Below are 15,140 nucleotides of genomic sequence, written 5' to 3'. Positions count from 1 at the left end.
GGGTAAGCTTGGCGGCGTGAGTGAAGGAGGCTTTGTTGCGGAATAGAAAGCCGACTCTTGATTTGATTTTCGATTGGAGATGTTTGATGTGAGTCTGGAAGGAGAGTTTGCAGTCTAGCCAGACACCTAGGTACTTATAGATGTCCACATATTCAAGGTCGGAACCATCCAGGGTGGTGATGCTAGTCGGGCATGCGGGTGCAGGCAGCGATCGGTTGAAAAGCATGCATTTGGTTTTACTCGCGTTTAAGAGCAGTTGGAGGCCACGGAAGGAGTGCTGTATGGCATTGAAGCTCGTTTGGAGGTTAGATAGCACAGTGTCCAATGACGGGCCAAAAGTATATAGAATGGTGTCGTCTGCGTAGAGGTGGATCAGGGAATCGCCCGCAGCAAGAGCAACATCATTGATATATACAGAGAAAAGAGTCGGCCCGAGAATTGAACCCTGTGGCACCCCCATAGAGACTGCCAGAGGACCGGACAGCATGCCCTCCGATTTGACACACTGAACTCTGTCTGCAAAGTAATTGGTGAACCAGGCAAGGCAGTCATCCGAAAAACCGAGGCTATTGAGTCTGCCGATAAGAATATGGTGATTGACAGAGTCGAAAGCCTTGGCGAGGTCGTTGAAGACGGCTGCACAGTACTGTCTTTTATCTATGGCGGTTATGATATCGTTTAGTACCTTGAGTGTAGCTGAGGTGAACCCGTGACCGGCTCGGAAACCAGATTGCACAGCGGAGAAGGTACGGTGGGATTCGAGATGGTCAGTGACCTGTTTGTTGACTTGGCTTTCGAAGACCTTAGATAGGCAGGGCAGGATGGATATAGGTCTATAACAGTTTGGGTCCAGGGTGTCTCCCCCTTTGAAGAGGGGGATGACTGCGGCAGCTTTCCAATCCTTGGGGATCTCAGATATGAAAGAGAGGTTGAACAGGCTGGTAATAGGGGTTGCGACAATGGCGGCAGATAGTTTCAGAAATAGAGGGTCCAGATTGTCAAGCCCAGCTGATTTGTACGGGTCCAGGTTTTGCAGCTCTTTCAGAACATCTGCTATCTGGATTTGGGTAAAGGAGAACCTGGAGAGGCTTGGGCGAGGAGCTGTGGGGGGGGGCAGAGCTGTTGGCCGAGGTTGGAGTAGCCAGGCGGAAGGCATGGCCAGCCGTTGAGAAGTGCTTATTGAAGTTTTCGATAATTATGGATTTATCGGTGGGGACCGTGTTACCTAGCCTCAGTGCAGTGGGCAGCTGGGAGGAGGTGCTCTTGTTCTCCATGGACTTCACAGTGTCCCAGAACTTTTTGGAGTTGGAGCTACAGGATGCAAACTTCTGCCTGAAGAAGCTGGCCTTAGCTTTCCTGACTGACTGCGTGTATTGGTTCCTGACTTCCCTGAACAGTTGCATATCACGGGGGCTATTCGATGCTATTGCAGTCCGCCACAGGATGTTTTTGTGCTGGTCGAGGGCAGTCAGGTCTGGAGTGAACCAAGGGCTGTATCTGTTCTTGGTTCTGCATTTTTTGAACGGAGCATGCTTATCTAAAATGGTGAGGAAGTTACTTTTAAAGAATGACCAGGCATCCTCAACTGACGGGATGAGGTCAATGTCCTTCCAGGATACCCGGGCCAGGTCGATTAGAAAGGCCTGCTCACAGAAGTGTTTTAGGGAGCGTTTGACAGTGATGAGGGGTGGTCGTTTGACTGCGGCTCCGTGGCGGATACAGGCAATGAGGCAGTGGTCGCTGAGATCCTGGTTGAAGACAACGTTGGTCTACATGGACAGGGATGTCCCCAGTCAGACTCTTACCACTGATGTGTAGGGGTAGGTGTCTGTGGACTGAAGCCCATTCTGAAGCACATAATCATAGGCATTAGCCATCCAGGCTCCACTGCAGCCATTGGTGCAATAGCGCTTGGAGCAGTCCACAAGGTTTTGCTCACTCAAGGACACCAGCTGACCTGTCCTCTTGAACATTTGTCCTTCAATGGCCCCGTAGTGCTAAACGCCCAGCAGGAGCCACAGTCGCCCTGTGAGGAGAAATCAACAGAACTCAAACTTCCTAGTTTGCACTGACATTCTACTTCCAGAAGTTTTTTAAGAAAAGCTTCACCTGGTCTTTCACCTCAGTGACATAGCCCATGGCTCTGTAGTCAACGGTAACAGCCTCTAACTTCCGAGCACTGGCACGGAGCTTTCGAGCTGATGCATTCTTCCCTTTTCTCTTTATTTTGCTATGAGAAACTTGATGATAGGACAGGGAGTACTTCTCAAGGTCTCCCTAATCTCGGGGGAATGGAACTGTCAGCTGGGTAGTGATACACAGTGGTGAGAACTCTGGAGAAGGATACAACTCACCTACTGTTTGTGTGTATGTATGTGCGTAGGATACCTACTGCTTGTGTGGAAGTATGTGCGTAAGTAGGGAGCAAGTGTAAAATGGATGTCTTTGTATAATGGACTTCAGAGTGCTCTCGTGAATAAACATTTTGACTATTGTAAGCTGGGAACTCTTGTATGTTTCATTCAACCAGAACTTTACAAACTCTGTGTTGCAGACTGAGTAGATTAATTGAAGTTTATGAACATTGATAATGAAATTCTCATAACAACATCCTTGTCCCTCTGATAAAACTGTTATTATTATCATCAATCACCCTCATGTTCTCCTCCCAAATGGCCTTCCTCTCAATGTCATCCGCTTCAGAATGAACAAACAAATAGTTGATTATTGTGAAGGTGTGTGTCTGGGAGGGAGAGAATTAATTATTGAATGTTTACAATGCGTCTTCATGTAGGCCTGTATGAAGTTGAGTAGCCTAATCCAACAGTAACTATTGAGACGTGTTTGTGAATGCAGGCTGTGTCTATGAGTACATGTATAAAATAACATATAACCTTCTTGTCGTACGACCCACCGTTGCTCCTCTTCCATGTTTGCCACTCTGATGGCCCCTGGACCTCCTCATCCGAGTCTGACGCCACGTGCAGAGGATCAGACAGCAGTATAGAGAGCAGCACAGCTCTCCCCATGAGGCTGGCCCATTGAACTGGAGGGATGAATGATCAGAGTATAGTATTTCACCAAATGTGTTCTGTCGTAAATTACTTTACTGCAATTTATACCATTCTGGAGAGAGAATTCTATAGACACAATATAAATGCTCTGAGATTTTGAATGTAATGTTATAAAATCAATGCAATCAAGTTAGACTAAATTAATGTCAATTACCTGGCACCACCTGCTGGAAAGTTGGGCTGTCATGTGTTCATGTTCTGAGACTAATTCCACACTCTGACTATGACCGGTCATCACCACCTCTTTCATTGCTTGTGATGAAGGGTGTGCTCCCCACGGGCCTGTCTGAATCCCCATCACCTACACACAAGAGGGACATGCCAACAGGGGAGAAAACAACCCTTATTAGACAATCCCAGGTCACAGAGTGTAAACACAGTATGTCACTATTCAAAGTAGCCTACATCAGAGTTTTTGACACTCCTCACAACAATAGCTTAGCGGTGCCAAGAAAATATGCTGGTCTACTCGAAATACAGCCCATCTCTAAAAACCTGCCAATTACCTACAATTAAACAGATACAACAACACCTCACGGCACAACGTGAACTGTGAAGAGAGACACACACAAACACACACGCAAACATACTCTAACACACACTTTACACACATTGGAGTATTGCACATTGTAATTGTTTTTATCCTGTTTGGACACCAGGAATGATAGCTGCTGCCTTGGTAGCAGGCGAGCAGCTAATGGGGATACTAATAAATACTAAAACATTATGCACCCTGATATTTTGGTGTCAGGCTGTGCTTTTGTGTAGGCCCAGGCACCCATTGCATCATTGAAGCTTGTGCTTATCTTCTGAATGACTAGCGTAGCCTGTGAAAACAGTCATGTTTCTTCTCCCAAAGTTCGTCACAAACGAATACCTTTGAAACAGTTGTGGCAGCAAAAGCTGCTTTACATGCAGGCATGCAGGGTAGCATGGGTCACAGTACAGACACTATTGTAAGATCCGAGTACAGGTGTATGGCTGAGGACTGGATGGAGTCAAATAAGTTTATTCAATGCAATGAATGGATTAGCCATTAAGAAAACAGATAGCTAATTAGTTAGGTAAATAATTAAGTAAACACAGTTCTTTCCTCAAACACAGATTCTGCTTGTAAATGCCTTATGTTTTATATTTATTTAACTAGGCAAATCAGTTAAGAAAAAAATATTATTTTCAATGACGACCTAGGAACAGTGCCTTGTTCAGGGGCAGAACAACAGATTTTTACCTTGTCGGCTCGGGGATTCGATCTTGCAACCTTTCGGTTACTAGCAACACATCTGCCACGCTGATCTTCAACACTGGAGCTCCCCAGGGGTGCGTGCTCAGTCCCCTCCTGTACTCCCTGTTCACCCACGACTGCATGGCCAGGCACGACTCCAACACCATCATTAAGTTTGCAGACGACACAACAGTGGTAGGCCTGATCATCGACAACGACGAGATGGAGGAGCCTATAGGGAGGAGGTCAGAGACCTGGCCGGGTGGTGTCAGAATAACAACCTATCCCTCAACGTAACCAAGACTAATGAGATGATTGTGGACTACAGGAAAAGGAGGACCAAGCACGCCCCCATTCTCATCGATGGGGCTGTAGTGAAGCAGGTTGAGAGCTTCTAGTTCCTTGGTGTCCACATTAACAACAAACTAGAATGGTCCATACACACCAAGACAGTCGTGAAGAGGGCACGACAAAGCCTATTCCCCCTCAGGAAACTAAAAAGATTTGGCATGGGTCCTGAGATCCTTAAAAAGTTCTACAGCTGCAACATCTAGAGACTGGTTGCATCACTGCCTGGTACGGCAATTGCTCGGCCTTTGACCACAAGGCACTACAGAGGGTAGTGCGTACGGCCCAGTACATCACTGGGGCTAAGTTGCCTGCCATCCAGGACCTCTACACCAGGCGGTGTCAGAGAAAGGCCCTAAAAATTGTCAAAGACCCCAGCCACCCCAACCATAGACTGTTCTCTCTACTACCGCATGGCAAGAGGTACCGGAGTGCCAAGTCTAGGAAAAAAGGCTTCTCAACAGTTTTTACACCCAAGCCACAAGACTCCTGAACAGATAATCAAATGGCTACCCGAACTATTTGCATTGTGTGCCTCCCCAACCCCTCTTTTTAGCTGCTGCTACTTTCGGTTTATCTTATATGCACAGTCACTTTAACTATACATTCATGTACATACTACCTCAATTGGGCCGACAAACCAGTGCTCCCGCACATTGGCTAACCGGGCTATCTGCATTGTGTCCCACCAAACACCCGCCAACCCCTCATTTACTCTACTGCTACTCTCTGATCATCATATATGTGTAGTCACTTTAACCATATCTACATGTACAAACTACCTCAATCAGCCTGAATAACCGGTGTCTGTATGTAGCCTCGCTACCTTTATAGCCTGTCTTTTTACTGTTGTTTTATTTCTTTACCTACCTATTGTTCACATAATAACTTTTTTTGCACTATTGGTTAGAGCCTGTAAGTAAGCATTTCACTGTTGTATTCCTGTAAGTAAGCAAATACCTGTTGTATTCGGCGCACGTGACAAATAAACTTTGATTTGATTTAGTCCAACGCTTTAACCACTAGGCTACCTACCGCCCATTATAGCCTATATTAAATAATTATTCAGGAAAATAATCCTACACTAACGTTACCTTGAATAGAACAAAACCTTGTGTCATATATAAAACAATAGCCTATGTTGCCTCAGTGTAAGCCAACTACTATCTTGGTGTTAATGTATATGACTACTACCCACAAAATGAAATTGTAACAGAATCAAACTCGATGCATTTGTTTAAACAAACGACTTCAATGAATTGATTCAGTGAGCAGACAGAGCGCCACACGGAATTGATTCAGTGAGCAGACAGAGCGCCACACGGATTTGAGTCAGTGAGCAGACAGATCGCCACACGGAATTGAGTCAGTGAGCAGACAGAGCGCCATACGGAATTGAGTCAGTGAGCAGACAGATCGCCACACGGAATTGAGTCAGTGAGCAGACAGAGCGCCATACGGAATTGAGTCAGTGAGCAAACAGAGCGCCATACGGAATTGAGTCAGTGAGCAGACAGAGCGCCACACGGAATTGAGTCAGTGAGCAGACAGAGCGCCATACGGAATTGAGTCAGTGAGCAGACAGAGCGCCACACGGAATTGAGTCAGTGAGCAGACAGAGCGCCAGTCTGTGTGGCTGGAGCGGCACTGCAGAGAATATACACAGGCTGCGTGTTGTTTTTCCTTCGGCGCGCCAACACCCCGGGAGAAGCCACAACAAATAGTCCAAACAAATACGTTTTAGACGGTTATTATTGTAATATAAGGACATCGCAATTTGTAGCATACGCAAGAAAGATGAGTCACGAATGAGGTCTTCAGGATGTCGTTCAAGGTAATCTCCACATTTTCCTGATGTTCTGCATAGGCTACTCTAACCAAGCTTGAAATGAAAAGAGAGTAGCATAATCAACTCACTACGAATGTTAACTTTTTTTGCGGCCATCGCTCATAATGTGTGTTATGGTCTATGATGAAGAGTATGCGCGTGTAATCTGCAGGCGGCTTGCGCGCAATAATTATGTATTTATGGAAATTAGATCTGCTGCTTGACCTTCAATCAGAGTCCTGCCCTTTTGACCTGGCTAAGATTAGGTTGTCATGTCACTAGAGTAAAGTGACAGATGTTGAGGTAGTTGAGCATCATCTGGCCATGAGCAGCCTACCATTGCAGACCATGCCCCACCCACATGCAGTATTTGGAAATATCCACCAAAAATGAGTAAATCCCAATTTCTATTAACTTTGACACTTTGAACTGTTTGGCCCCATTGAATTACAGTCAAACTTACTGTTTCCATAAAGAGGCCTCATTATTGCAGTAGAGTATTCCATACTTATCTTTCAAACCATTTAACTGGACTTGGTCATTATTTGATTGACACGTGATAAAATGTATTATTTTGTCTTGTCTGTGTTAGGTTTACACAGATATATTTGGACCAATGTTGGTGGGTGGGAGCTAGACTGTTAGAGACCACACAACCAGACCAGAGACCATACAACTACACCATACACAATGCAAGAGCATAATCAATGTGTGTGCATGTGCAAAGAGCCTCTGTCCATATTGATTCATGTTGATTGTGAACAGGAATTGCCTGACTGCAACTCATTTGAAATGGTTATGTCCATAACCGCCATTGTCTGATCAATACTAAAGAAATTGCATGCCAAATTTGGAATTCTGAGATGATACTGTAGATCTGTTACCTTTTATTCTGATTACAGGTCTGTTTTCTGACACCAATGTCTAGTAGATGTTGTATCATGTGTGTTTGTCCTGCAGAAGGAGACTCCCCTTGCTAACGCCGTGTTTTGGGCAGCTCGTAAGGGGAACTTGGCCCTGCTTCAATTACTGCTCAACAGTGGTCGTGTGGATGCCGACTGCAGAGACAGTGTACGGACACTGCATGCCCTGGTGGCTCAGCTGCACGCTTTACCCATAAACCACCTGTGGTAGGAGAGAAAGAGAGAGCTACAACCCTTCTGTCTGTCTCTGTGTGTGTGTGTGGATGTATACATGTCTTAATAATGTGTTGTAAGTCCACTTATGTGCTTGCTGTTTTCATGCGTGTCACATCTAATTGTTTATTGTTGCCTGGTATCTGAAATATAATGCTTTGTTGAGTCTCCGCTGACAAGTTCAACTATGTTTCAGCAACTTTCTCTTGGGATTATGGCATGTGAATGATTGGAAAGAGTGTCAGGCAAGGAGTGTTATTTTGGAGGGGTGTGTGTGTCATTAGATTGTCTTGAGGAGAACCAAAACACTTGCAAAACTTTAAAAAAACATGTGCACCATGTTTCTTTCCTGTGCAGTTTTAATGACGTGTAAAACAAGGATCCGACTGGACTTAAGGACTGAGGTGTTGATTGATTGTGATGCCTCGATCTCTTTCCAGTTTGGCACCACAGCCCTGATGGTGGCGTCCTACAGTGGCCACTATGACTGTGCCAGGGAGCTGATCATGCAGGGAACTGACATTAACCTGCAGAGAGAGGTACGGTAGATGACCACTTTAGTGCACTTTGCTGTCATTATAAGGCTTACCTCGGTTTTAGTGTTGCTCGTTGATAAACTGCAACCTTCCACTTTTCCATAGAGTACACAGTTCGGGGGTTGAAACGGTCGGTGCATTATTGATGTTGCTTTGAGACTAATGTGGTCAGGAAGTAGAAGTCAATAAGCAGTAAAGATGTTTTGAATCATTGAGAAAATGTGAACAGGTATGTCCATTTCAGGTCTTTCTGACATTGAATGCATGTTTCTACCCTCAGACAGGCTCCACTGCCCTCTTCTTTGCCTCCCAGCAGGGACACAATGAAGTAGTGAAGCTGCTCTTTGAATTTGGTGGCTCAACTGAATTCCAGACAAAGGTATGCTGTGTCACCTACTTGTAGACAGAGAGGGAGAGAGAGAGAGAGATTACAGTGAGAGAGAGTCAGAGGACATCAGGGGGAGACGGACAGAATATACTGACAGCAGTGATCTAGAGTGTTTGATGCCTGCTGTGTTAAGTCATATTCCATGGGCCAGTCACTCCAGGATATGTGGCTAATCTGTATTCTCATGGTTTGGCAGGACGGTGGCACAGCCCTCTCTGCAGCCTGCCAGTATGGCCACTCTAAGGTGGTGGACACTCTGCTGAAGAACGGCGCAAATGTCCATGATCAGCTGCATGTGAGCATCCCTAACACCTCTCACACACTGTTCTTTTCCACCACTCCTTTTCCCTGCAGAACCCCACTGACAGTGTCCACTGCTGTAGTCCACAAAACAACAAAATCACACACACTCATGTTTCCGCTGAGTCAGACATGAGCTCCATTTTGTTTTATGCACTGTTAGGGCTGGGTGATATGATCAAAAATATCATGTTACAATATTTTCAAAATGGTTGATGGGTATTTGAGTTTACATTTAGCTAGCTAACAATAATAAATCAAATATAATACAAACATAAAGTAAATGGCAGTAGAATATAAACATTTTAGCATAAGTATAATACAGGAAGGCACAATTTATAGTCATACGGGGCATTCGGAAAGTATTCAGACCCCTTGACTTTTTTTTACATCTTGTTACTCTACAGCCTAATGGATTAAATTAAATGTTTTCCTCATCAATCTACACACAATACCCCACAATGACAAAGAGAAAACAGGTTTTTATAAATGTATAAAAAAATAAAACACAGAAATACCTTATTTAAGTATTGAGATACAGTGGGGCAAAAAAATATTTAGTCAGTCACCTATTGTGCAAGTTATCCCACTTAAAAAGATGAGGCCTGTAATTTTCAACATAGGTACACTTCAACTATGACAGACCAAATGAGGAAAAAAAAAATCCAGAAAATCACATTGTAGGATTTTTAATGAATTTATTTGCAAATTATGGTGGAAAAATAAGTATTTGGTCAATAACAAAAGTTTCTCAATACTTTGTTATATACCCTTTGTTGGCAATGACAGGTCAAATGTTTTCTGTAAGTCTTCACAGGATTTTCACACACTGTTGCTGGTATTTTGGCCCATTTCTCCATGCAGATCTCTAGAGCAGTGATGTTTTGGGGCTGTTGCTGGGCAACACAGACTTTCAACTCCTTCCAAAGATTTTCTATGGGGTTGAGATCTGGAGAGTGGCTAGGCCACTCCAGGACCTTGAAATGCTTTTTACGAAGCCACTCCTTCGTTGCTCAGGCGGTGTGTTTGGGATCATTGTCATGCTGAAAGACCCAGCCACGTTTCATCTTCAATGCCCTTCCTGATGGAAGGAGGTTTTCACTCAAAATCTCACGATACATGGCCCCATTCATTCTTTCCTTTACACGGATCAGTCGTCCTGGTCCCTTTGCAGAAAAACAGCCCCAAAGCATGATGTTTCCATCCCCATGCTTCACAGTAGGTATGGTGTTCTTTAGATGCAACTCAGCATTCTTTGTCCCCAAAACACGACGAGTTGAGTTTTTACCAAAAAGTTATATTTTGGTTTCATCTGACATTCTCCCAATCTTCTTCTGGATCATCCAAATGCTCTCTAGCAAACTTCAGACTGGCCTGGACATGTACTGGCTTAAGCAGGGGGACACGTCTGGAACTGCAGGATTTGAGTCCCTGGCGGCGTAGTGTGTTACTGATGGTAGGCTTTGTTACTTTGGTCCCAGCTCTCTGCAGGTCATTCACTAGGTCCCCCCTTGTGGTTCTGGGATTTTTGCTCACCGTTCTTGTGATCATTTTGACCCCACGGGGTGAAATCCTGCATGGAGCCCCAGATCGAGGGAGATTATCAGTGGTCTTGTATGTCCATTTCCTAATAATTGCTCCCACAGTTGATTTATTCAGACCAAGGTGCTTACCTATTGTAGATTCAGTCTTCCCAGCCTGGTGCAGGTCTACAATTTGGTTTCTGGTGTCCTTTGACAGCTCTTTGGTCTTGGCCATAGTGGAGTTTGGAGTGTGACTGTTTGAGGTTGTGGACAGGTGTCTTTTATACTGATAACAAGTTCAAACAGGTGCCATTAATATAGGTAACGAGTGGAGGACAGAGGAGCCTCTTAAAATAAGTTGTTACAGGTCTGTGAGAGCCAGAAATCTTGCTTGTTTGTTATTGACCAAATACTTATTTTCCACCATAATTTGCAAATAAATTCATTTAAAATCCTACAATGTGATTTTCTGGATTTTTGTCCCTCATTTTGTCTGTCATAGTTTAAGTGTACCTATGATGAAAATGACAGGCCTCTCATCTTTTTAAGTGGGAGAACTTGCACAATTGGTGGCTGACTAAATACTTTTTTGCCCCACTGTAAGTATGAGACTACAAATTGAGCTCAGGTGCATCCTGTTTCCATTGATCCTCCTTGAGATTTCTACAACTTGATTGGAGTCCACCTGTGGTAAATTCAATTGATTTGACATGATTTGGAAAGGCACACACCGGCCTATATAAGGTTCCACAGTTGACAGTGCCTGTTAAAGCAAAAACCAAGCCATGAGGTCGAAGGAATTGTCCGTAGAGCGCTGAGGATTGTGTCGAGGTGCTGTCCTGAGCAATCGGGGGAGAAGGGACTTGGTCAGGGAGGTGACCAAGAACCCAATGCTTACTCTTACAGAGCTCCAGAGTTCCTCTGTGGAGATGGGAGAACCTTCCAGAAGAACAACCATCTCTGCAGAACTCCACCAATCAGGCCTTTATGGTAGAGTGGCCGGACAGAAGACAATCCTCAGTAAAAGGCACAACCCGTTTGGAGTAAACGGGTTGTAAGAGTAAACAAGATTCTCTGTTCTGATAAAAACTAGATTAAACTCTTTGGCCTGAATGCAAAGCATCCCATCTGGAGGAAACCTGCTACCATCCCTATGGTGAAGCATGCTGGTGGCAGCATCATGCTGTGGGGATGTTTTTCAGGGCAGGGAGTGGGAGACTAGTCAGGATCGAGAGAAAGATGAGCGGAGCAAAGTAGGTCCTCAGACTGGGGCGAAGGTTCCACTTCCAACAGGACAACTACCCTAAGCACACAGTCAAGACAATGCAGGAGTGGCTTCTGGACATGTCTCTGAATGGCCCAGACAGATTCTGGACTTGAACCCGATTTAACATCTCTGGAGAGACCTGAAAATGACTCCGCAGTGCCGCTCCCCATCCAATCTGACAGAGCTTGAGAGGATCTGCAGAGAAGAATGGGGAAAAACTCCCCAAATACAGGTGTGCCAAGCTTGTAGCATCATACCCAAGAAGACTCAAGGCTGTAATCGCCGGCAAAGGTGCTTCAACAAAGTACTGAGTAAAGAGTCTGAATACTTATGTAAATGAGATATTTACGTTTTTTTATTGATGAGGAAAAAACACTTATTTAATACATTTTAGAATAAGGCTGTAACGTAACCAAATGTGGAAAAAGTCAAGGGATCTGAATACTTTCCGAAAGCACTGTAGGGTCTGTTACTATTCATAGGACAAGCCATACAGTGCATCACTTTGTCATTTACTTTTCTGATGTGACATGTTTCTAATATCATGTTTTAGGATGGTGCCACTCCACTCTTCCTTGCTTCCCAGGAGGGTCATGTGACTGTCATACGTCAACTTCTGTCATCTGGAGCCAAAGTTAACCACCCTAGGGAAGTGAGGCCACACTCCCATACAACAATAGAGGACCTCAATAGAGGGACTGACATCTTCATCTCTCGTCTCACCCTCTTCCTCCTTTTATTTTATCTCCATGTAACTTTTCTCCCCTTCTGTTTCTCCTCACTCCTCCCTACCGCACCCCCCCCCCCCCCCCCCCTCCAGGATGGCACAGTCCCCCTGTGGATGGCAGCCCAGATGGGACACAGTGAAGTAGTGAAGGTTTTACTTCTGCGTGGTGCAGATCGGGATGCTGACAGAAAAGTATGTAGTCCTTTAGCAACCCAGTCGGTGCCCAGTGGGTTGACAAAGACAAGATCTTATTCCTCCATGTGGTTGCTTTATCTTTCAAATCCTCTTTCAGGGTTTACTTCTGGAAAATACAAAAAAAAAAAACATTAATATATTAAATCAAGTCATTTATTTAAATGACTTTCTTTGTAAGTTTTGAAATGTTAATGTATCTTGTTTCTTTTGATCTCATTGAAGGACGGGTCAACTGCACTATTCAAGGCAGCTTTCAAAGGACACAACACTGTCATTGAGGAGCTCCTCAAGTTCTCCCCTTCATTGGGCCTTCTCAAGGTAGGTTAGATATCAAGATAAAGCTTGCGCTTTGGCATCTCCTGACTTGCCATGAGTAGTTTTTATTCAGAAGTATATTGTGAAACATTGTATTGTAAAACATTTGCAGTATTTTAGTGATAAGAAACCACTGTTAGTTACAAGTGTCTTTAACTGTTTCATTTTTCCAGAATGGTTCCACAGCCCTCCACGCTGCTGTCATGGGTGACAATCATAAAAGTGTAAACCTTCTGCTGGGGGCCAACGCAGACCCCACACTACCCAACAAGGTACATCACTGTAGTGTGAGCTAGGGATAAGCTAGGGATAAGCTAGGGATAAGCTAGGGATAAGCTAGGGATAAGAAGGAAAGCAGAGGAGGAGGAGGCATTTCAGGACGTCTTTCAGGTTGATCATTTTATGTTATGTTTTCTTTGCAGAACAATGAACTGCCAGCAGATCTTACAAAGAGCAATCGCATCCTGAGGGCTCTGCGACCTCACATCCTAAATGGAAGTAGTTGATGACAACCCTAGTTGTCCATGGTTAGACCATGACCGCAAACCTTAGACAATGGTTGTTTTATGGAGAGAAATGCACTGAGGGCTTCGAACAACAGAACAAACCAACAGGATTCAGTCACACAACAATACTATTAATATGGTGCTTGTTTTCAATTGCAGCTTCAGACAATGTTATTTGGAGTTACCATAACTGGATATAGCTAAAAGGATGGTTATATATGTAGCCTACTACAAAAATGCATCAGTTTGTGGCAATAGTTATTTTGCCATGTGTGCCCTTATCTTTGAGGTGTTATAACTTTGCTGTATAGTTTCTGTTTATAAAATGTTTTATCCCTGGTGCTGTAATATTTCTAAATATTTAGCCTTTTTCTTCTTCCATATTAATAAAAGTAAACTGTTAATGTGTTAAATAAAATATGAATGTGAAATAACTGTCATATTTTGTTCTGTGACTCAGTCAATAACATGTGATGTTTTGGGTCAGCCTTTGGAATCAGTTCAATTGCCCTGGGGGGTACGAACAAAGGATCCGTTTCGGGAAAGCTGTATTCCTGGTCGTAATGCTGGTGAGTTACTGCCGCTCTGATATCAAAAAGTTATTCCCAGCTGTACGTAATAAAACAAAACATTTTCTGGCCTAATAATGTAAGAAATAACACCAAAAAAACGAGGGCCTAGGGGCTAGAAGCACGGCTGCCCTCTGTGCCATTTTCTTCTGGTGCCAGGAAAAGAACCTCTTACTCAACGCCAACAAAACAAAGGAGATGATCGTGGACTTCAGGAAACTGCAGAGGGAGCATCCCCCTATCCACATTGACGAGATCGCAGCAGAGGAGGTGGAAAGCTTCAAGTTCCTCGGCGTACACATCACTGACAAACTGAAATGGTCCACCCACACAACCTCAGGAGGCTGAAGAAATTTGGCTTGGCACCTATAACCCTCAAACTTTTACAGATGCACAATTGAGAGCATCTTGTCGGGCTGTATCACGGCCTGGTACGGCAACTGTACTGCCCGCAACCACAGGGCTCTCCAGGGGTTTGGTGCAGTCTGCCCAACGCATCACCGGGGGCAAACTACCTGCCCTCCAGGACACCTGCAGAACCCGATGTCACAGGAAGGCCAAAAAGCTCAATAACAACAACCACCCGAGTCACTGCCTATTCACCCCGCTATCATCCAGAAGGCGAGGTTTGTACAGGTGCATCACAGATGTTTTTCAGTCTCTCGGTCCCAGCTATCTCAAAATCATCAGACTGTTAAATAGCCATCACTAGCACATTAGAGGCTGCTGCCTATATACAGACTTGAAATCACTGGCCACTTTAATAAATAGAACACTAGTCACTTTAATAATGTTAACATATTTTGCAATACCCATCTCATTTGCATATACTGTATTATATTCTACTGTATTTTAGTCTATGCTGCTCTGACAGTGCTCTTTCATATATTCTTAATTCCTTTACTTTGATTTGTGTGTGTTGTGAAATTGTTAGATATTACTGCATGGTTGAAGCTAGAAACACAAGAATTTCATTACACCCGCAATGACATTGCTAAACATGTGTATGTGGCCAATAAAATTGGATTCGATTTACTGTACTCACCAAGAAACAGAATCCTTGCAAATCTGTCTGATCTTGGTAACCTTATTTCTAGCATATACAATGCACATACATGTTTATGATTTGTTAATCAGAATTTCAAAGTACAGATAAAAATAGGCTATGAAATTGACAGTAAAGGGTCAGAAAAAGCTTTTACT

General features: G+C 44.0%; 1 protein-coding gene and 1 pseudogene across 2 annotated transcripts; one reads left to right on the top strand and one right to left on the bottom strand.

Annotated features, from left to right (window-relative positions):
- Positions 1-1,708: 1,708 nt before the first annotated feature.
- Positions 1,709-2,659, bottom strand: LOC123997238 (annotated as a pseudogene).
- A 3,316-nt stretch (positions 2,660-5,975) lies between these two features.
- Positions 5,976-13,825, top strand: LOC123996992 (ankyrin repeat domain-containing protein 29). 2 transcript variants are annotated; one of them, XM_046300904.1, is made up of 10 exons: positions 5,976-6,481; positions 7,436-7,605; positions 8,052-8,150; positions 8,428-8,526; positions 8,732-8,830; positions 12,179-12,277; positions 12,446-12,544; positions 12,770-12,865; positions 13,036-13,134; positions 13,285-13,824. In XM_046300904.1, the coding sequence occupies exons 3-10, from the start codon at positions 8,070-8,072 to the stop codon at positions 13,366-13,368; spliced, it is 756 nt and encodes a 251-aa protein (XP_046156860.1). In that variant the 5' UTR covers positions 5,976-6,481; positions 7,436-7,605; positions 8,052-8,069; the 3' UTR covers positions 13,369-13,824. The 2 variants fall into 2 exon arrangements, with proteins under 2 accessions (XP_046156860.1, XP_046156861.1); XM_046300905.1 differs by having other exon boundaries at positions 6,457-6,481; positions 7,436-7,546; positions 13,285-13,825.
- Positions 13,826-15,140: the final 1,315 nt, after the last annotated feature.

This window comes from Oncorhynchus gorbuscha, linkage group LG15 (genome assembly GCF_021184085.1).
Source record: "Oncorhynchus gorbuscha isolate QuinsamMale2020 ecotype Even-year linkage group LG15, OgorEven_v1.0, whole genome shotgun sequence".
NCBI lineage: Eukaryota > Metazoa > Chordata > Actinopteri > Salmoniformes > Salmonidae > Oncorhynchus > Oncorhynchus gorbuscha.
This window is presented reverse-complemented; position numbering and strand designations above follow the sequence as displayed.